The sequence below is a fragment of the Pan troglodytes genome, chromosome 20, assembly GCF_028858775.2.
Source record: "Pan troglodytes isolate AG18354 chromosome 20, NHGRI_mPanTro3-v2.0_pri, whole genome shotgun sequence".
Lineage (NCBI taxonomy): Eukaryota > Metazoa > Chordata > Mammalia > Primates > Hominidae > Pan > Pan troglodytes.
In genome coordinates, this window is record NC_072418.2 from 16,275,424 (window position 1) to 16,298,332 (window position 22,909).

At 48.4% G+C, this 22,909-nt stretch overlaps 1 protein-coding gene across 9 annotated transcripts in view; it reads right to left on the bottom strand.

The window, feature by feature from the left end:
• CACNA1A (calcium voltage-gated channel subunit alpha1 A) overlaps positions 1-22,909 on the bottom strand; it is a 418,584-nt gene that overhangs the window by 373,811 nt on the left and 21,864 nt on the right. For 7 of the 9 annotated variants that reach the window (XM_054673090.2, XM_054673092.2, XM_054673093.2 and 4 more), the window contains exon 2: positions 20,235-20,538. The exons of 1 other annotated variant lie outside the window; for it this stretch is intronic. In XM_054673090.2, the coding sequence (XP_054529065.1) occupies positions 20,235-20,428 (194 nt within the window). In that variant the 5' untranslated portion in view covers positions 20,429-20,538. Of the gene's footprint in view, positions 1-20,234; positions 20,539-22,909 lie in introns of those variants that run through there. One more of the 9 variants, XM_054673095.2, reaches the window with a different exon arrangement.

The following is a 22,909-nucleotide window of genomic DNA, read 5'->3' on the forward strand; positions in this document are numbered from 1 at the left end:
CACGTGCTCAGACACAAAAACTAAAGATAAAGACGTGAGTAAGTAGATCAAACACACTGCAGGGAAGGTTAAAATACGTAGCTACCAGTAGGAGGCACTATCCCCGGAGCACTGATTGTCAGGAGGCATGGGAGGACCCAGGAAGGGACTTGGGTGGGTGGGGGAGCTCACTAGGGGCCTCCAGGCAACAGCTATTTACTAACTGGTATGGAAATATTTTAATATTTTAACAATCAGCTGTACCAATGTGTCTCAGCTGAATATCTGCCCTGAATACACAGAAAGGAGATTATTGAAGCCAAAAGAATAAGAATCCAAGCCGTGAATCATACTGCAATCATTCCGCCTTGGCTTAGAAATGGATTAGACACCATCATGCTTTTTCATTCCCCAGTGGATTTTAAATTTCCAAGTTGGTATAAACCTGGGGGCCTCTGCTGAGTGTATCATAAGTAAAGTGGAACGTGATGACTCGCACACTGGCTAGAATCGCCTGGGAACTTTATTTTTATTTTATTTGTATAGCAGCAGAGTCTTGCTCTGTTGCCCAGGCTGAAGGACAGTGGCATGATCATAATTCACTGCAGTCTTGACCTCCTGGGCTCAAGCAATCCTCTTGCCTCAACCTCCCGAGTAGCTGGGACTACAGGTGCATGCCACCATGCCTGGCTAAATTAAAAAAATTTTTTTTCGTAGAGATGGGATCTTGCTATATTGCCCAGGCTGGTCTCAAACTCCTGGCCTAAAGCCAGGAGCCAGGCCTCCCAAAAGCATTGGGATTACAGGCATGAGCTACCATGCCCAGCCTACCAGGCAACTTGAAAAGTGCTAATGCCAGGACCCTACATCCAGAGTTGGATTTAATGGAGTAGGGCCTGGACATCATGATTTTTAAAACAGCCCAGGTGATTGTGCAGCCAAGGTTGGGAACCACTGATGTAAAGCCATGCTTCTTAAAATGTGGTCCACAAACCAGCAGCAGCAGCATCACCTAGGAGCTTGGAGAAATGCAGAGTCTCAGGCTCTGCTGGGACCTACTGAATCAGCAACCCCAAGGTGAACCCAGAAATATCTGTGTTTTCACAAGCCCTCCAAGGGGGGTGCTGATGTGTGCTCAAGGACCAGAGAGCTGGCAGAATGAAAGATCCACTACCTGTTTCTCTCGCAAGACCGCCATGCCACATGGATGCAAGGTCAATGAAAACCCTCCAAAACTCCACTGTGCCATGAACATGCTGGGGTCTCCAAGTCCAGCACACAGGCTAATCTGGGGCTGGAGACTTTGTTTTTTGTTTTTGTTTTGAGATGGGGATCTCGCTCTGTCACGCAGGCTGGAGTGCAGTGCTATGATCACAGCTCACTGCAGCCTTGAACTCACAGGCTCAAGCGATCCTCCCACCTTCCCACCTTAGCCTCCCGAGTAGCTAGGACCACAGGCACGCACCACCATGCCTGGCTATTTTTTTTTTTTCTGTACAGATGGGGGTCTCACTATGTTGCCCAGGCTGGTCTCAAACTCCTGGCCTCAAGCAGTCCTCCCACCTCGGCCTCCCAAAGTGCTGAGATTACAGGCGTGAGCCACTGTGCCTGGCCATGGGCTGGAGATTTTGGACACAGATCTCAGGAGACTGAACCAGACTCTGGAAAATTGGCTGTGCTTGTGGGAGCCGACCAAGGGAACATTTAAGGTAAGCCTGAGAGGTCCCACCAAAGGGAGAAAGAAAATGGGTGAAAGTGAGTCCTACCCTCCGCAATTGAGAAGCCCAAGGAGCTCTCCAACGGGCTGCACCTGCTCCTGCTTTAGGGAGCCTCTTTTTTTTTTTTTTTTTTTTTTCTCGCTCTGTTGCCCAGGCTGGGGTGCAATGGCACGATCTCGGCTCACTGCAATCTCCACCTCCTAGGTTCAAGCAATTCTCCTGCCTCAGCCTCCCGAGTAGCTGGGATCACAGGTGCCCGCCACCATGCCCGGCCAATTTTTTGTATTTTTAGTAGAGAAAGGGTTTCACTGTGTTAGCCAGGATGGTCTCAATCTCCTGACCATGTGATCCTCCCACCTTGGCCTCCCAAAGTGTTGGGATTACAGGCGTGAGCCACTGTGCCCCGCCAAGCGAACCTCTTTTTAAATGGGGACATCCTCATTCTAAGGCAAGCACTGAAGAGTTCCAGAATGTTCCCGCAGGCCCACCCGCAGGACCAATGCACGGACTCCGTGCCACTTTGTGATGGATTGTAGTCATGCGTGTCTACTGAAAAGCCTTACATATTGTGCCTTGGGTGCTGCCCTGTGTTCGGAAGCTTGCTTCTAGGGTCTGTGCACTCAGCCGTGAACATTTAAATGGCAGCTTTGAGACAAGGCCTCAGCTGTTCTCTGGTCCAGACATAAGAGGCCAGAGCTTTGAAAATGGACCCAGTTCGGCCAGGTGCGGTGGCTCACACCTGTAATCTCAGCACTTTGGGATGCCGAGGCAGGCAGATCACCTGAGGTCAGGAGTTTGAGACCAGCCTGGCCAACATGGTGAAACCGCACCTCTACTAAAAAATTAAAATTAAAAAATTAGCCAGGTGTGGTGGCAGGCGCCTGTAATCCCAGCTACTCAGGAGGCTGAGGCATGGGAATCACTTGAACCCAGAGGTTGCAGTGAGCCGAGAAGTGCACCACTACGCTTCAGCCTGCGGGATACAGCGAGAATCTGTCTCCAAAAAAAAAGAAACAAAGAAACAAAGAAAATGGATCCAGTTAAACTTGTATGAATTTGAGAAAGTTTTTTTTAACCATTCTGGGCCCTAGTTTCCTAATTTAAAAAAGGGAAGAGGTGAGCCAGACACTGTGGCTCATTCCTATAATCCCAGCTACTTAGGAGGCTGAGGCAGGAGGATTGCTAAAGGCCAGGAGTTTGAGGCCAGCCTGGACAACATAGAAAGACCCCTGTCTCTACAAAAAAAAATTTAATTAGCTAGTGTGGTGGTGTCCACCTGTAGTCTCAGCTACTCAGAAGGCTGAGGCAGGAGGATCACCCGAGCCCAGGAGTTCAAGGCTGCAGTGAGCTATGATTGCACCACTGCACTCCAGCCTGGGCAACAGAGTGAGACCCTGTCTCTTTATTTATTTGGTTTTTTTTTTTTTTTTGAGACAGAGTCTCGCTCTGTTGCCCAGGCTGGAGTGCAGTGGTGCAGTCTTGACTCACTGCAACCTCTGCCTCCTGGGTTCAAGGGATTCTCCTGCTGTAGCCTCCCGAGTAGCTGGGATTACAGGTGTGCACCACCATGCCCAGCTAATTTTTTTGTTGTTTTTAGTAGAGATGGGGTTTCACCATGTTGGCTGGTCTGGTCTCAAACTCCTGACCTCAAGTTATCCACCTGCCTCGGCCTCCCAAAGTGCTGGGATTACAGGTGTGAGCCACCACGCCCGGCCCCCTGTCTATTTAAAGAAAAAAAGAGAAGAAGAAGGAATTTGCACATATATCCTATATATTTGCACAAATAAAAAAATAAAAATTAAATTAAAAGGAGGGAGGAGTAATTAAAGATATGATTTTCCAAGATTGTCCTAAAAATAAAAAAGAGAGTATGAGTGCCTATGGCACTGATTGGCATGTGGACAGGATAACGTGCTTCATAAATGTTAATAAGAAAAATAAATAGGCCTTCCTATTTGAGACTTAAGGGCGTTTGATATCACCATCTCTCCAGAAAGGACCATCTGAAACATCCTCTCTTAGTTCCCATTAACCTCTCACTGTGATTTATAGCAGAAGTTAGCAGTCAACGTCCTGCAGGCCAGATACAGCCCACTATCTGGCTCTTTACAGAAGTCTGCAAATCCTAGATTTAGAGGTCAGATTTTCATCTCTCAGCCACAAACACATTCCAACCTCATATCTTGCTTTCACCCAGCCTTTACTAACCACCTGCTATATGCTAGGCTCTGGTGAAACATAACCAATAAGATAAAGTCCATGCCCTTTTGGAGGTCACACCTCGGAGTATGGGTGGGAATTTGTTCATTTCACTTAATTTAACAGGTCTGACCAGGTGCAGTGGCTCATGCCTGTAATCTCAGCACTTTGGGGGGCCAAAGGTAGGCAGATTGCTTGAGGTCAGGAGTTTGAGACCAACCTGGCCAATATGGTGAAACCCTGTCTCTACTAAAAATACAAAAATTAGCCAGACATAGTGGTGGATGCCTGTAATCCAAGCTACTCTGGAGGCTGAGGCAGGAGAATGGCTTGAACCCAGGAGTGGAGGCTGCAGTGAGCCAGGATCGCATCACTGCACTCCAGCCTGGGCAATAGAGTGAGACTCCTCTCAAAATAATAATAATAATAATAATAATAATAATTATTATTATTATTATTATTTAACTGGCCATTCCTGCTTATAATGTGAGATGCACTGTCCTAAGCATTTTTCAAATGCTTAATTCTTGTAATAACCCTATGAAGTGACTGCTATTTTTTTCCTGCATTTTGCAGGCAAGGAAACAGAGGCTCAGAGAGGTGAAGTCACTTGTCCAAGGTCACACAGCAAATAGTTAGAACCAGGGTGTGAATCCAGCCAGACTAGCTCCGGAGCCAATAAGCTCCACAGTCTCCTTATTCAGAAGCCCTTGACCTAGCATACAGATGGAGGCACTACACATAAATATTGACCAGGCGGTGCCCAGACCACAGGAGGAAAAAAAAAGAAAGTGACTTATCCTTCAAGACACTGTTATTTGAACCTGGCCTCGTCAGTGCTCTCTCCCAGACTTTCTGCACTAGGAACTGTTATCTTCCTTCAGTGCTCAGAGAGGCTGTGGCAGTTGCCCAGGGTCACCCAGCTCTAACAGGATGAGCTGGGATTTTCAAGGTGGCTCCTTTTGTCCCCAGATCTGTCTTTTGCAACATATGTGGGGCCCTCCAGAGGAATTTCACCAGGCAAGAATGGCCTTCTTGGATGGCAAAGGAATACATTTGATTTGCAACGTGGCATTTCAGAGAGATAGTGGGATTGGGGTTTTGTTATTGTAGTTCTTTGTTTTTTGCTTTTTGGTGTTTTTTGAGAAGGAGTCTCACTCTGTCACCCAGGCTGGAGTGCAGTGGTGTGACCTTGGCTCACTGCAACCTCTGCCTTCTGGGTTCAAGCAATTCTCCTGCCTCAGCCTCTCGAGTAGCTGGGACTACAGATGTGTGCCACCACCACGCCTGGCTAATTTTTGTTTGTTTTCTGTTTTTTTGTTTGCTTGTTTGTTTTTTGTTTGTTTTTGTTTTTTTGTATTTTTTAGTAGAGACAAGGTTTCCCCAAATTGGCCAGGCTGGTCTCGAACTCCTGACCTCAGATGATCTGCCCTCCTCGGCCTCCCAAAATGCTGGGGATAATGGGATTGTTTTTTAAGTTCATTGTCACCATTAGATTTTGACCCAGCACTCATCTCTATGTGGACTTGGTCTTCATTTCTTCAATTGGGCATTACAAGACCTGCTCTCCCAAATGTCGTTTTCATGGTTGCAAGAGACAGAGGAGGTGAAAGGACTGTGAGAATTTGGAAATATCAGAAGGTGAGGTCTTATTTTATTTTAATCCCAGTTCGGTCTCTTTCAAGCTGGTTCTAGTGGCCAGGACTTAGAGAATGGGTTGTATGTGCCATGCTGGCCTTCAGGATTGTATAGATTTCATCCTAAGTTTGTTTGAGACTTCACACAACCAAGTTTGACAGACATCACGTGCTTTCTACCTGCAAAGCTCTGTGCAGAGCACTCCCATAGCTTCAAGGGTCAAATAAGAAAAGGGACTTGCCTTTGTAGAGTTTAGTACTTGAAGAGCAGGGAAAAGGTTAATGATCACAATTTCATTCATTCACCCTTTCATTCATTCAGTCGCCCATTCATTCATTCATTCATTCGACTCTATGCCAGGCATTTCCAAGTTCAAGACCTTGAAAAGGCAGGAGTTAAGAACATGGGCTCTGGATTCTGACAGACCTGGGTTCCAAAGCTGGTTCTAACTTATTGGCTTCATTATTTAACCCCTCTGTGCCTCAGTTGCCTCCTCTGTAAAATGGGTACTGGGGTTAGTAACCCATGAGCTCATACCCAAAGCCCCTTGGCCTAGGGCTGGGCCTATGGTGGGTGTGGAATAAATGGGAATTGGTCTCTGTGTAGTTCATAGACATTGTACAGCTGCTGTTTGCATGTCTGCCTCCTCCTCCAGGCAGGCCCCCTTGAGTACGTGCATAAATGTGGAACCAGAAGATCCCCTGGGCAGAGAATGGAAGAGAAAATAGGGTTCACTTGCTCTAAGAGGCTTTCAGGTCTCAAAGCCAGAGCCATGAAGAGGTGATCCACATAGATGTTCAAGTTCACAGGGGTCCATCAGTTATTCACTCAACAAACATTGGTATCTATTATACTCTAGGCACTTTTCTAAGCACTAGAGACACGGTAGCAGAAAAGACAGACCAGAAACAAACAGACAAACCTGCCCTTATGGAACTGACAATCCAATTTAGAAAGAAACACATAATTTTATATAATGAGCAGAATGGCTCTGCAAAATGAACAGTCGCCCCAGGAGAGGGGCTCTACAGGAGAAGGTGACATTTGTGCTGAGACCACAGCGTGTGAAGGAGCCAGCCATGGGAAGAACATTCCAGGCAGGAGGAACAGCAAGTGCAAAGGCCTTGAAAATGCAGGGGACAGAAGGAAAGCCACCGGGACTCGACCAAAGTGAGGGCAATAATGATGGAATCATGGGCAGAGAGTCATGGGCAGAGCCCTGCACCAAGGCTCACTCAGTTAAGGGAGCCTGGAGTGTGGACAGACGCCATCAAAAGAACCCTGAAGGCCGGGCGCGGTGGCTCACGCCTGTAATCCCAGCACTTTGAGAGGCCAAGGCAGGTGGACCATTTGAGGTCAGGAGTTCGAGACCAGCCTGGCCAACATGGTGAAACCTCGTCTCTACCAAAAATATAAAAATTAACCAGGCGTGATGACGTGTGCCTGTGATCCCAGCTACCTGGGAGGCCGAGGCAGGAGAATCACTTGAACCTGGGAGGCAGAGGTTGCAGTGAGCCAAGATCGCCCACTGCACTCCAGCTTAGGTGACTGAGTGAGACTCTACCTCAACAACAACAACAACAACAAAAATAACCCTGAGGTGTTGAAAAGATAGAATTTTGGAGTGACGGTGACAGAATAAAAGACAAGGATCAGTTTGGGCACAGTGGCTCGTGCCTGTAATTCCAGGGACTCTAAAAGCTGAAGGAGAGGCATCACTTGAGCTTAGGAGTTTGAGACCAGCCTGGGCAACATAGCAAGATTCAATCTCTACAAAAAATAAAGTAAAATAAAATAGCCAGGTGTGGTGCCACGTGTCTGTAATCTTAGTTACTTGGGAGACTGAGTTGGGAGGACTGCTTGAACCTGAGAGTTTAAGAGTACAGTGAGCTATGATTGTACCACTGCACTCCTGCGTGGGTGACAGAGTGAGACCCTGTCAAAGAAGAAGAGGAAGAGAAAGAGGTAGAAGAAGAGGAGGAAGTGGAAGAGGAGGAAAGACAGGGATCAGCGGTAGGCAAGCAGAAGTATGCAGACCCCACAAGAAGAAAAGAGGGCCAGGCATGGTGGCTCAGGTCTGTAATCCCAGCACTTTGGGAGGCTGAGTCAGGCAGATCACCTGAGGTCGGGAGTTCAAGACCAGCCTGACCAACATGGAGAAACCCCGTCTCTACTAAAAATACAAAATTAGCCAGGCGTGGTGGTGCATGCCTGTAATCCCATCTACTCAGGAGCTTGAGGCAGGAGAATCGCTTGAACCTGGGAGACAGAGGTTGCGGTGAGCCAAGATCACAACATTGCCCTATAGCCTGGGCAACAAGAGCAAAACTCTGTCTCAAAAAAAAAAAAAAAAAAAAGAGGAAGAAGAAGAAAAAGAAGACAGGAGGCCGGACGCAGTGGCTCACACCTGTAACCCCAGCACTTTGGGAGGCCGAGGTGGGTGGATCACCTGAGGTCAGGAGTTCGAGACCAGCCTGGCCAACATGGTGAAATCCAGTCTCTACTAAAAATACAAAAATTAGCTGGGCGTGGTGGTGTGCACCTGTAATCCCAGCTACTCGGGAGGCTGAGGCAGGAGAATCGCTTGAACCTGGGAATCGGAGGTTGCAGTGAGCTGAGATCGCGCCACCGCACTCCAGCCTGGGTGACAGAGTGAGACTCTGTATCAAAAATAAATAAATAAATAAATAAGGCATAGTTGTTCCCAGGATTGGAAACCCAAGGTACAGATAAATTCTAGATGGAAAAGTCACATTGAACAGAGAGGATAATTTGGCAGTGGGGGTGGTGGGGGATATTTGTTCATAAGCTGCTTGGGTTTCAAGGACCAGCATGGAGAATCTGACAGACCAAAAGAGATAGGGGAGCCCCATCTCTGGGGGGCCCTACCCAGACCTTCCATGGCTGCCAAAGCTGCTAATTCAAAGAATAAAAGAAGGGTCTCTCTGCACCAAAAGTCAGCCAGCTGCACTGAAAAAGCAGCTCCCTGGGACCAGACCTATTTTTTTAAATATCAACTAGGCTAGAATTGGCCAGCCTGCCTCCCTTAAGAAAAGAAAGAAAGAGGCCGGGCGCAGTGGCTCATGCCTATAATCCCAGCACTTCGGGAGGCCGAGGCAGGTGGATGATTTGAGGTCAGGAGTTTGAGACAAGCCTGGCCAACATGCTAAAGCCTCATCTCTACTAAAAATACAAAAATTAGCCAGGCGTGGCAGCTAATCACAGTGGGTCCCTGTAATCCTAGCTACTTGGGAGGCTGAGGTGAGAATCACTTGAACCTGGGAGGTGGAGGTTGCAGTGAGCTGAGATCATGCCACTGCACTCCAGCCTGGGCAACAGAGCAAGACTCCTGCTCAAAAAATTAAGTAAATAAAAAGAAGAAGAAGAGAAAAAAAAGGAAGAGAAAGAGAGCTCTGATTTCTAAGTAGGTTCTTTTTTAAAGGTTAGGTTGCAGTTTAATTGTGATGTCTAAACAAAACAACCTGCTTTTCTTTCTTTCTTTTTTTTTTTCCAAGACAGGGTCTCACTCTGTCACCCAGGCTGGAGTGCAGTTGTGTGATCATCACTCACTGCAGCCTTGAACTCCTGGGCTCAAGCAATCCTCCCATCTCACCCTCCCGAGTAGCTGGGACTACAGTTGGGCACCACTACACCTGGCTGATTTTTTTTTTTTTTTAATTACGTGAGCATTTTTCGTAGAGACGAGGTCTCCCTATGTTGCACAGGCTGATCTTGAATTCCGGGGCTCAATCGATCCTCCCACCTCAGCCTCCCAAAGTGCTGGGATTACAGGCGTGAGCCACCATGCCCAGCCTCTTTTTTTTTTAACTATGTAAACTGAGGCCTCAAAATGCTTAATGGCGTACCCGCTACAGAAACAGAAAACTATTATCAAGTACTTACTATGTGGCTGCACTGTTCTAAATGCTTTCTATGTAATAATGCAGTGAACTTAATCTTTGTAAGAGCCCCAGAGATGGGTGCTATTGTTTTCCCCATTTGACAGAGAGGGAAACTGAGGCACCGAAAGGGAAAGGAACCCTCCTCCCCAGAATCAGTCAGCAAGTGGCAGAGTTGGGATTTGAACCCTGTCCGGGGCACTCAACCACACCCCAGACTGAAGCCAGGCAAGCCCCACACTGGACCTCAGGACCTGCTTGTAACCCATCAGACCTCAGGGAGCCCTGCAAAGCCCCGAGTCCGCCCCTGCCGCCCCAGTTGGTCTTTACCAAGCCCTTTGTGCATGAAAAAGCAATGGCCATATATGTAATGATTAGTTATCACATGATGGGAATTCAATTATTGATTTGGGGCTGCCTTCCATTTCTCGGAACAGGCAGGAAGGAAGCGGCAGGGAGGTGGGTACTCAGTAGAGCGAGCTGAGCGCTCTGCTGCCCGGCGCCTGCCAGGCTGGGGAGCCATGGCGCCACCTGGTGGCCAGTCTTAGCAGCGGCGGGCGACAGGGGGTGAACGCAGGGGAGACCCGCGCAGGCTGCTTTTTGAGCACAGTGTGTGTCAGGCGCTGTTCCAGCTCAGGGGTCCAAAAACCTCTTCGATAAAGGACCTCAGATGAAATGCTTCCGGCTCTGAGGGCTAGACAGTCTCTGTCCCAGAGACAGCTCTGCCGTTGTAACACAAAAGGAGCCACAGACAACATCAGCACAAATAGAAAAGGCTGTGTTCCAATAAAACTTTATGGACACCAAATTTTGAACGGCATACAACTTTCACCTATCAAGAATTATCCTTCTTTTTATTATACGACAACAAAAATTAATGAACGGGTCTGGCGTGGTAGCTCACGCCTGTAATCCCAGCATTTTGGGAGGCCAAGGTAGGTGGATCACCTGAGGTCAGGAGTTCGAGACCAACCTGGCCAACATGGTAAATGAAACCCCGTCTCTACTAAAAAATACAAAAATTAGCTGGGCGTGGTGGCGCGCACCTGTAGTCCCAGCTACTCTGGAGGCTGAGGCAGGAGAATCGCTTGAACCCGGGAGGCTGAGGTTGCAGTGAGCCGAGATCTCGCCCCTGCACACCAGCCTGGGTGACACCAGACCGGCCCACGTGGAGCTCACAGAGCAAATATGGCAGCAACAAGGGAGAAAGCTGATGCGTAATACATATGAGCTGGTCGTGAGTGCTAGTGGGGAAAATTAAGTGGGGCAGGGAACCAACATAAGTAGGGGTTGCATTTTATTTTTTTTCAATTCTATTTATTTATTTAGAGATAGGATCTCTCTCTGTTGCCCAGGCTGGAGTGCAGTGGTGCAATCATAGCTCATTGCAACCTTCAACTCCCAGGATCAAGCAGTCCTCCCACCTCAGCCTCCTGAGTAGCTGGGACTACAGGTACGCATCACCATGCCCAGCTAATTTTTGTAAAGATGGGATCTTGCCATGCTGTCCAGGATGGTCTCAAACTCTTGGGCTCACAGGATCCTCCTGCCTTGGCCTCCTGAGTAGCTAGGACTACAGGTCCCAGTACAGTCAACGAGGGAGGAAGCCCCATATGTAACACATAGGATCTGGTTATGAGTGCTAGTGGGGAAAATTAAGTGGGGCAGGGAATCAGCACGAGTAGGGCTGCATTTTATTTTATTTTTATCTTATTTATTTATTTATTTATTTATGAGACAGGGTCTCACTCTGTTGCCCAGGCTGGAGTGTGGTGGCACGATCATGGCTCACTGCAGCCTTGACCTCCCAGGATCAAAGGATCCTCCCACCTCAGCCTCCCAAGTAGCTGGGACCACAGGCGCACACCACCATGCCTGGCTAATATTTTTTTGTTTTTTGTGGAGATGCCTCACTATGTTGCCCAGGCTGGTCTCAAACTCTTGGCCTCAAGTGATCCTCCCGCCTTGGCCTCCCAAAGTGCTAGGATTATAGGCATGAGCCACTGCACCCAGCCGGGGCTGCATTTTAAATAGGGTGATGATGAAAAGTTCGATGAGGAGGAAACCTTTAATCAAAGGCTGGAAGGAGGCAAGGAAGAAGCCGTGTGGGTGCCGAGGAGAAGAGCATTCCTAGCAGAAGGAACGGCCAGTGCAAAGGCCCTGAGGCTGGACCACCCTGGTGCATTGGAGGAACAGTGATAAGGTTAGTATGGCTGCAGCACAGTGCACGAGGGAGAGAGAGGGAGGAGGTGAGGGCAGGGAGGTGACAGGGGCAGGGCCTTATGGGTCTTGGTGAGGACTTTGGCTTTTGCTATGAGTCAGGTGAGAGCCATGGAGGGTTCTGAGCAGAGGAGGGATATAATCTGACTTGTGTTAAAATATGATCTCTCTGGGGGGGCTGAGCATGGTTGCTAACACCTATGATCTCAATGCTTTGGGAGGCCGAGGCAGGAGGATCACTTGAGGCCAGGAGTTTGAGACCAGCCTGGGCAACATAGCAAGACCCTGCCTCTACAAAAAAATCTAAAAATTTTCCAGGAGTGGTGGCATGCACCTGTGGTCCTGGCTGCTCAGGTGACCGAGGTGGGAGGATCACTTGAGCCCAGGAGGTCAAGGCTGCAATCAGCCATCATTGCACCACTGCACTCCAGCCTGGGTGACAGAGTGAGACCCTGTCTCTAAAAATAAAATAAAAGTTTCACTTTGTGTGTCTCATTCTCTCAGCTCAGGCCTCGGGGACCAGGACAATTCAGGCCACCCATCCGATCCCTAGCTGGGAAAGTCACCCAGTCCTAGCTGGTGACCTGCAGTTTGGCTGAGCCTGGGTCCCCATATCCTATAAGTGGCCAGTTATGGCCTGGAATTCAAGGTCACACCATCTCTCTCTTGGCTTGGCTCTCAAATGCCTCAGTAACCTGGAATTCACCTCTCCGGGTCTGTTCACCCATCTCCATAAGGGGCAAAATAACTACCGATCATAACAAGTAATCATGGCCAGGCGTGGTGGCTCACTCCCATAATCCCAGCACTTTGGGAGGCTGAGGTGGGTGGATCACCTGAGGTCAGGAGTTCGAGACCAGCCTAGCCAACAGGGTGAAACCCCGTCTCTACTAAAAATACAAAAAAAATTAGCTAGGCATGGTGGTGCATGACTGTCATCCCAGCTATTTGGGAGGCTGAGGCAGGAGAATTGCTTGAACCCGGGAGGTGGAGGTTGCACTGAGCCGAGATCGCACCACTCCACTCCAGCCTGGATGACAGAGTGAGACTCCGTCTCAAAAAAAAAAAAAAAAAAAAAGTAATCATAATAAGATACTAAGTAACCACAATAACAATAGCAACAACAGCTGCCCTAGCTGTTTCAGGAGATCGTTGCGTGCATCTGATAAGATGTGCGGCAACGAAACACTTTGGAAAACAATAACCTGCACCACAATCTATTTATAACAATGGTGATGAGGACTAATCGAGTTAATGCATGTAAAGGTCTTGGAGCCGTGCCTCGCAGATAGTAAGTGCTCCATCAACACTGGGTTTTTGTTTGGTTTTTGAGACAGAGTCTCACTTTGTCGCCCACGCTGGAGTACAGTGGTGCGATCTCGGCCCACGGCAACCTCCCCTCCTGGGTTCAGGCGATTCTCCTGCCTCACCCTCCGGAGTAGTTGGGACTACAGGCACGCACCACCACACCCGGCTGATTTTTTTGTATTTTTAGTAGAGACGGGGTTTCACCCTGTTGGCCAGGCTAGTCTCTAACTCTTGACCTCAAGCGATCCACCTGCCTTGGCCTCCCAAAGTGCTTGGATTACAGGCGTGAACCGCCATGCCCAGTCAATACTGGTTATTGCCAGGCACAGTGGCTCATGCCTATAATCCCAGATAGTCCAGAGGCTGAAGTGGAAGGATCGCTTGAGCCCGGGAGTTTGAGATCAGCCTGGGCAACATAGTGAGACCCCCATCTCAAAAAAAAAAAAAAAAAAACCACCTGGTTGGGCTGGGCGCCTGTGGAATTACACGCCTGTAATCCCAGCACTTTGGGAGGCCAAGGCGGGTGGATCACGAGGTCAGGAGATCGAGACCATCCTGGCTAACACAGTGAAACCCCGTCTCTACTAAAAATACAAAAAAAATTAGCTGGGCATGGTGGTGGGCGCCTGTAGTCCCAGCTACTCGGGAGGCTGAAGCAAGAGAATGGCGTGAACCTGGGAGGCGGAACTTGCAGTGAGCCGAGATCGCGCCACTGCACTCCAGCCTAGGTGACAGAGCGAGACTCTGTCTCAAAACAAAAACAAACAAAAAACATGGTTATTATTATTATTATGGCCTAATAAGTATTATTAATGATACTCATGGTAGTTCCCTTAACTCTCCTCTCTCTGCTCCCCATTCACACTAATGTTCTCTCTATTCTCTGATGAAGATGACGGTTCAGCAGCTCACTGCTTAAACCCAGGCAGCGTCAGCCTCACCCGGCAGCCTGTTAGAAAGAAATGCAAAATCCCAAGTCTTAGCCTAGACCTGTTGAAACAGAATCTGCATTTAACAAGACCCCATAGGCCAGGTGCAGTGGCTCACACCTGTAATCCCAAGATTTTGGGAGGCTGAGGCAGGAGGATTGCTTGAGCCCAGGAGGTTGAGGCTGCAGTGAGCCATGATCGAGCCATTGCACTCCAGCCTGAGTGACAGAACGTGACTCTGTCTCAAAAATAAAAATAAGAAAAGCGTTGAGTTTTATTAGTCCTTAACTGATGGTTGACCCAAATCCACTTGGCTGGCTGGCACTGGCTCTCATTCATTGTCAGTCAATGCTTTTACTCAAGAGATATTTTATGAGCACCTACTGGGTGCTGGCCTCAGTCTCTGGGGATACAGCTGTGAACAGGACAGACAAGCAACCTGATTGAGGATACTCCAGTGGGCAAGACAGACCACTAGAAATGAGATAAATAACAATTCCAGTGAATGGCAATGTATTGCAGTCTGCTTAGACCTGCATGAGTGATTGATGGACTGGGATGTTGGCTGATAAAGTGGACACGTGGCTTTAAAAGATTCCTGCCTAGAAAGCAAATATTGAGACCGGACGCAGTGGCTCACACCTGTAATCCCAACACTTTGGGAGGCCAAGGTGGGCGGATCACTTGAGGCCAGGAGTTCAAGACCAGCCTAGCCAGCATGGTGAAACCCCGTCTCTACTAAAAATACAAAATTAGCTGGGTGTGGTGGCAGGTGCCTGTAATCTCAGCTACTTGGGAGGCTGAGGCAGAAGGATCACTTGAACCCGGGAGGCAGAGGTTGCAGTGAGCTGAGATCACGCCACTGTACTCCAGTCTGGGTGACAAAGCAAGACTCTGTCTCAAAAAAAAAAAAAGAGAGAGAGAGAGAAAGAGGATTGAAGAAGATAGTAACAGAAGCAGAAATGAGCAAAGAGACCAAAGTCTGTCAGTCATGAGAAGTAATCACGGTGGTGATCTAATTCAATCGCTATCAGAAGGTGGCCAGAAAACATTCAGAATTCTCATGAAGACAATCGGTGAGGTGAAATCACGTAAGCCTCACTGTGGCATGTACCGTGCCTGGGTGGGGTTCCTACTGGTGGACAAAACCACCACAGTTATAAAAATAAAGCTTCCAAACAGCAATGAAGAATGGAAGATGCTTAGGAGATGCAGTAGCTTACATCTATAATCCCAGTGATTTGGGAGGCTGAGACAGGAGGATCACTTGAGGCCAGGAGTTTGAGACCAGCCTGGGCAACATAGTGAGAACTTGTCTCTACAAAAATAAAAAATTAGCCAGGTGTGGTGGTACACTCCTGTAGTCCTAGCTACTGGGGAGGCTAAGAAGGGAGGATCACATGAGCCCAGGGGTTCAAGGCTTCGCTGAGCTATGATTGCCCCCACTGGACTCCAGCCTGGGTAACAGAGGAAGATCTTGTCTCTAAATAATAACAATAATAATAATAGGAGACATTCTACAGGATGATTTATCTGGTTTCTTCTCAGAGTCAATAGGATAGAAAATAGGGGATCAGAAAGAGACTGCTATAGACTAAGTAAGACATAGAAGACATGACTACCAGAAAATTAAATATAGAATTATCATATGATCCAGCAACCCCGCTTCTAGGAATATATCTCCAAGAATGGAAAGCAGGGTCTCCAAGAGTTATTTGTACACCTATGTTCATAGTAGCATTATTCTCAATAGCCCGAAAATAGAAGCAACCCAAGTGTTCATGGATGGATGGATGGATGGATGGATGGATGGATGGGTGGGTGGATGGGTGGGTGGGTGGATGGATGGGTGAGTTGGTGGATGGATGGATGGGTGGGTGGATGGATGGATGGATGGATGGGTGGGTGGATGGATGGGTGGACGGGTGGATGGATGCATGGATGGATGGATGGATGGATGGATGAGTAGGTGGATGGATATGTGGGTGGATGGATGGATGGATGGATGGGTGGATGGATGGGTGGATGGGTGGGTGGATGGATGGGTGGATGGGTGGATGGATGGGTGAGTGGGTGGATGGATATGTGGGTGGGTGGATGGATGGATGGATGGATGGATGGATGGATGGATGGATGGACAGATGGATGGATGAGTGGGTGGATGGATGGGTGGGTGGGTGGATGGATGGATGGATGGATGGATGGATGGATGGATGGATAGATGGGTGGGTGGGTGGATGGATGGATGGATGGATGGATGGATGGACAAAATGTGGTCTATTCATACAATGGAATATTATTCAGCTTTAAAAACTAAGAAAATTCTGACACATGCTACAACATGGATAAACCTGGAGGACATTATGCTTAGTGAAATAAGCTAGACACAAGAGGACAAATGCTGTATGTTTCTACTTATATGAGGTCCCCAGAGTCATCAGATTCATGAGACAGAAAGTGGAATGATGGGTGCCAGGGGCTGGGGAGTGAGTGTTTCATGGAGACAGAGTTTCAGTTTGGAGTGATGAAAAAGTTCTGGAGATCGGCCGGGCATGGTGGCTCATGCCTGTAATCTTGGCACTTTGGGAGCTGAGCGGGGCTGATCACTTGAGGTCAGGAGTTCGATACCAGCCTGTCCAACATGGCCAAATCCCATCTCTACTAAAAATACAAAAATTAGCTGGGCGTGGTGGCAGGCGCCTATAATCCCAGCTACTTGGGAGGCTGAGGCAGGAGAATCCCTTGAATCCATGAGATGGAGGTTGCAGTGAGCCAAGATCATGCCACTGCACTCCAGCCTGGAAGACAGAGCGAGACTCTGTCTCAAAACAAACAAAACGTTCTGGAGATGGATGGTGGTGACGGTTGCACAACGCGAATCTACTTAATGCCACTGAACTGTATGTTTAAAAATGGTTAAAATGGTCAATTTTACGTTGTGTGTATTTTACCACAATAAAAAGAGAGAGAAACGATGAAATGCAACACACAGGCCTTCTTGATTCAAAAAACTCAACTGTAAAAAGATGAGCAAGGAAATCTGAATGTGGACCGGAAGTTAGATATAAAAATCATGATTAATATTGTCAGTGCGATATCATTAAGATGTGTCTGTGTGCTTTAGAGATGTAGTCTGAAGTTTGCAAAAATCACATAAGGTCAGGGATTTACTTTTAAACATCTCAGAAAGAGGATATGGATTTATGATGTGAGTCTGGCACAATCCTGATAATTATTAAATTTTAATGGATACGAAAGTCTCACTGACCTCTTTTTCCTACTTTTAGTGTATTGGAACATCTTCAGAATAAAAAGCTCTCACAGAGCACGGTATTCAAAAAGCAAAGGCAAACTTCTAAAACATAAGGGTAGAAGCGTGTTGTACTATTAAATCAAACTATTAAGCCATTTGGAAATATATATATCTTGTTGATGTCTCATCCTTTTCACGTTTTTATTTTTATGTGTATTTTACAGTGCATATAACACATTTAGCAAAATATTTTTATAAATTATATATAAATAAAAATGCATGGGCCGTGGCTACGCATTTCAGCTATGAGTGTGCTCAAAAATTGTTTTGCTGGCTGGGGTAGGAGTTCAGAAGTTTGGAGATCATGGCTATAAGGACGCTTTGGGCCAGGCATGGTGACTCATGCCTGTAATCCCAGCAATTTGGGAGGCCAAGGCAAGAGGGTTGCTTGAGCCCACGAGTTCGAGACCAACCTGAGCAACATAGCAAGATCCCATCTTTACAAAAAAAAATTTTTTTTAATTAGCTGGGCATGGTGTCATGCACCTGTAGTCCCAGCTACTTGCAAGGCTGAGGTGGGAGGATCGTTTGAACCCAGGAGGCAGAGGTTGCAGTGAGCCATGATAGGGCCACTGCACTCCAGCCTGGGTGAAAGAGCAAGACCCTGCCTCCAAAATTAATTAATTAATTAAAATTTGTAAAAATGAAAATAAATTAAAGAAACTTTTATGGGTTCTAGAAACCAAGGCAGACGTTAAAGGGAATAGGTGCCTTTCCTGGTTATTTATGGAATGATGGATGGGTGGATGGACAGATTGGTATATAAGATGATAGGTGGGTGGATGGACGGAAGAATGAATGGAAGAATGGATGGAAGAATGGATGGATGAATGGGTGAATGGAAGAATGGGTGAGTGGGTGGGTGGGTTGGGTGGATGGATAGATGTGTAGACAGGTGGGTGAATGGGAAGTTGGTTGGATGGCTGGAAAATGGATGGATGGGAGAAAGAACAGGGAGGTGGATGAATGGATTGATGGGTAGAAAGATGGATGGGTGATGGATGGATGGATGGATGGATGGATGCATGCACAATTAGAAGTTTAAATGGGTGGGTGGTGGGTGGGTGAGTGGATGGATGAGTGGATGGAGGGGAGGTTAAGAGGAACCCAGTTTTGTGGCAGGTGGCAGGGAAGTCACAACATGCCTTCCTAAATGATGCTCAAACACGCCAGTAGATGTCAGACTAACCTCATGAAACCACCTCGGGGCCAAGCTTGAACCACCCTGAGCCCCATCCTGAAGCTCTTTGATTCAAAATGAGCAATGGCTCATTTTAATAAAACAGTTTGCATTGCACCCTGTCTTTACACACTCCCTCACCAGCACCCTCCCAACCCAAACGGCATTTATAACCCCACTTCCCCTCCTGCAAATGGAAAAATGGGGCCGGGGTGGGTGTCTGGTGAAGCGTGCTTCCCACAGGGTCAGGTCTGGAGCATTAAGAGGGTAAGAGAGTAAATTTTGGGGTCCCCTAAATTGATTAGTGTCCATATCAGCCTCAGCTCCAATCAAAATAATACTTATATTCTCATCCCACACTCCTGATGTCTGCTCAGGAATCCACCCTAGGCCTGTGCCTTTGCCAAAAAAAAAAAAAAAAAAAAAACTTTTGAGGAAAAGGAAAGTGAAGGGGAAAGGGAAAGAGAAAAGAAGAGAGGGAAGGGAAGGGAAGGGACCCTGTCTCAAAAGGAAAGAAAGAAAACAAGAAAGACAGAGGAAGGAAGGAAGGAAAAAAGAAAAGAAGGAAGGAAGGAGAGACCCTGTCAAAAAGAAAGGAAGGAAGGAAAGGAAGGAAGGAATAAAGGAAAGAAGGAAAAAAGGAAGGAAGGAGGAGAGAGAGAGAAGAGAGACCCTGTCTTAAAAGGAAATAAAAAAAAGAAAAGAGGGAAAGGAGAGAGGGAGGGAAAGAAAGAGGAAGGAAGGAGGGAAGGAAGGAAGGGAGGGAGGGAGGGAGGGAGGAAGGAAAGAAAAAACCCAGTAGCTCCCCCACTGTGTGGAAAAGGATGCGTAGGGGCCGGCCTGAGACTGAACCTTCACACAAACCACCTTCAACCCTCGAACAGCCAAGACCCCAGCTCAGGAAAGCCATTCATCCAACATTGCCCAGCAGCAACTACATGACAGAGCCAGTTCCACCCCCAGTGTCTCCCACCAGAAGACCCACTTTTGGGGTCACTGACAAAGAGAAAGGGGGACCCAGAACCAGACTCAACTGAAGCCACCACGTACTCCCAGCCCTATCCAGGTCCCTCTCTGCCTTCACACACTTCTGTCTCCAGCCCTTAAACCCGCAGATTTCAACTCAACACTGGAAGTAGAAATGGGATTTCCACGTTTTTCCCCAGAAAGCAGCATTTCTCAGCCATCTCAACAGAAATATTTGCTGGCTGAGCGCAGTGGCTCACGCCTGTAATTCTAGCACTTTGGGAGGCCAAGGCGGGTGGATCATTTGAGGTCAGGAGTTTGAGACCAGCCCGACCAATATGGTGAAACCCCGTCTCTACTAAAAATACAAAAATTAGCCAGGTGTGGTGGCGTGTGCCTGTGGTCCCAGCTACTTGGGAGGCTGAGGCAGAAGAATCTCTTGAACCCAGGAGGCGGACTTTGCAGTGAGCCGAGATTGGGCCACTGCACTCCAGCCTGGGTGACAGAGCAAGATTCAGTCTCAAAAAAAAAAAAAAAAAAAAAAACAGAAAGAAAGAAAGATTTGCCAACCCATCAGAGTGGACACTCACAATCCTGGGAGTCGGGTCCTGGCTGCCCCATCCATGGTTAATCTCTGTTGCCTCAGCCTAGGGCAGCTCAGGGATTCACAGAGCCAGATGGGGTGTCCGGGGGGCATAAGGCAACCAGTATTGATCAGTTAGCAGGGAAGGATTTTGAGATTTCAGAAGTCAGCACAGCCTTATCAATATGTTCCAGCTGCATGAATTTGCTCCCCGAAAAAGCTTGCCAAAAACATCCTAACCCCCAAGGGATCCCCGGTACAGCCACACCGCCCCCCGATCACCACCACCCGGGCATACTCACTCCCATTCTTTCCTCCTGGCCTGGGGGGTGCTGTGGATTTTGTGGGCCTGGTGGGCCAAGATGACATCTCGGTGATCCACCACGCCGCCCCGCCGCCTCAGAGGGGGGCCCTCGAAGCAGATGCTGAGCCGGGGAGGCCGAGTGTCCTGCAGGGCGCTGGGCGTGCCCCGAGCTGCGGTTGTGCAGGGCGTCATAGTAACTGGGGCGCGAGAGCATGGAGTCGGGGACCCAGGAAGACTTCAACATCCATGGGCCTCGCTCAGAAATCCCAGGGTCTTCTCCCTCCAGCACAGTGAGGGGGAGACTAGAAGAAGAAAGAGGAGACAGAGAGGGCCAGCGTGAGGGAGAGGCAGACAGAGCTCACAGAGGGCAAGGAGAAGGGAACTCAGAAGACGAGGAGAGGCCGCCCCACCCTCCTTCGCAGAAAGTCAAAATACACCCCAGCCCCGGCTGGCCGGGATTTAGTAGTTCCTTGGCAACTCAGGGCCCAGAAAGCCAGTTCTTAGGAGCTGCCCGGCAACATATGTGCCCCATGGAGCAAAAGACTATGAGGCTGTGCCGCGGGCACTCGCTCCACCTCCCAGGTGCCGGCCACAGAGGGCAGGATGCTGGATTTCTCAGCATCTCTATGTCTCCTTCTGCAAAATGAGCCACCATGGGCCTGGGGGTTGGCTCTCCCTCAGTCCCTGGGTCCTGTGAGCTCTGGAAAGCTGAAAGGGTGAGTTCAAGAGGCAGTTTTAAATGCACGTGGAAGGCCAGGTGCAGTGGCTCCCGCAGGTAATCCTAGCACTTTGGGAGGCAGAGGTGGGCAGATCACCTGAGGTGAGGGGTTCGAGACCAGCCTGGCCAACATGGTGAAGCCCTGTCTCTACTAAAAATACAAAAATTTAGCCGAGCATGATGGCCCATGCCTGTAATCCACATGTCTGTAATCCCAGCTGCTCAGGAGGCTGAGGCAGGAGAATCGCTTGAACCCAGGAGGCAGAGGTTGCAGTGAGCTGAGGTCCCACCACTGCACTCCAGCCTGGGTGACAGTGAGACTCTGTCTCCAAAAAATAAATAAATAAATAAATCCACATGGGAGTGGCCACCTGTCCAGCCACACTGCTTCTCACCAGGTTCTCTGTTTTTTTAACTTCATTTTTATTTTTTTTTTTAGAGATGGGGTCTTGCTATATTGCCCAGGCTGGTCTGGAACTGCTGGGCTCTAGCAATCCTCCTGCCTCGGCCTCCCTCTTGAGTAGCTGGAATGACAGGTGCACGCCACCACACCAGGTTACAGCTCGTTTGTTTGTTTGTTTGTTTGTTTGAGATGGAGTCTTACTCTGTTGCCCAGGCTGGAGTTGTGGTGTGATCTTGGCTCACTGAAACCTCCACCTCCCGAGTTCAAGCGATGCTCCTGAGTAGCTGGGACTACAGGCGTGCGCCACCATGCCCAGCTAACTTTTGAATTTTTAGTAGAGACGGGGTTTCACCATGTTTCATGTTTCACCATGTTGGCCAAGCTGGTCTCAAACTCCTGATCTCAAGTGACCGGCCCTCCTCTGCCTCCCAAAGTTCTGGGATTACAGGCATGAGCCACCGTGCCTGGCCAACAGCTGGTTTTTGGAAAGAGAAAAGAGACAGGGTTTCCTCCACTCACACAATTATCAGGTGGACACTCAACACACCAAAGGACCTTGAAGCCCCAAGATCTTTATCTCCAATCACTTAATCATTCAACAAACTCTGAGCAACCACCCAATTTGTGCCTGGCCCTGTGCTAGGTCCTGGGGACGCAGCCATGAATAAGACTGGCAAATGTCCCCACCCTCATGGAGAAGGCATTCTAGGAGGGAGACAGACAAGGAACAAAATAAGTGGGTACATTACATAGAGATTAGGAGTTGAAAAGTGCTGGGAAGGGCCAAAGGACCAGGTGTGGTGGCTCATGCCTGTAATCCTAGCACTTTGGCGGTCAGATTGCCTGAGCCTAGGAGTTTGAGACCAGCCTGGGCAACATAGTGAGACCCCATCTCTACTAAAAATACAAAAATTAGCCAGGCGTGGTGGCGCATGCCTGTAGTTCTAACTACTTGGGAGGCTGAGGTGGGAGGATCACTTGAGACTGGGAGGCAGAGGTTGCAGTGAGCCAATATTGTGCCACTGCACTCCAGCCTGGGTGACAAAGCCAGACCATGTCTCAAAAAAAAAAAAAAAAAAAGTTTTAAAATAGGCCAGGCATGGTGGCTCACGCCTGTAATCCCAGCACTTTGGGAGACCGGGGCGGGCGGATCACAAGGTCAGGAGATCGAGACCATCTGGCTAACACGGTGAAACCCTGTCTCTACTAAAAATACAAAAAATTAGCTGGGCGTGGTGGTGGGTGCCTGTAGTCCCAGCTACTCGGGAGGCTGAGGCAGGAGAATGGCATGAACCTGGGAGGCAGAGTTTGCAGTGAGCTGAGATCACACCACTGCACTCCAGCCTGGGAGACAGAGCGAGATTCCATCTCAAAAAAAAAAAAAGATTGTATATATATATGCACACACACATGCACATACATACACACACACACACACACACACACACACACACACACACGTATATATATATATATTTTGAGACAAAGTTTCACTCTTGTTGCCCAGGCTGGAGTGCAGTGGCATGATCTCAGCTCACTGCACCCTCTGCCT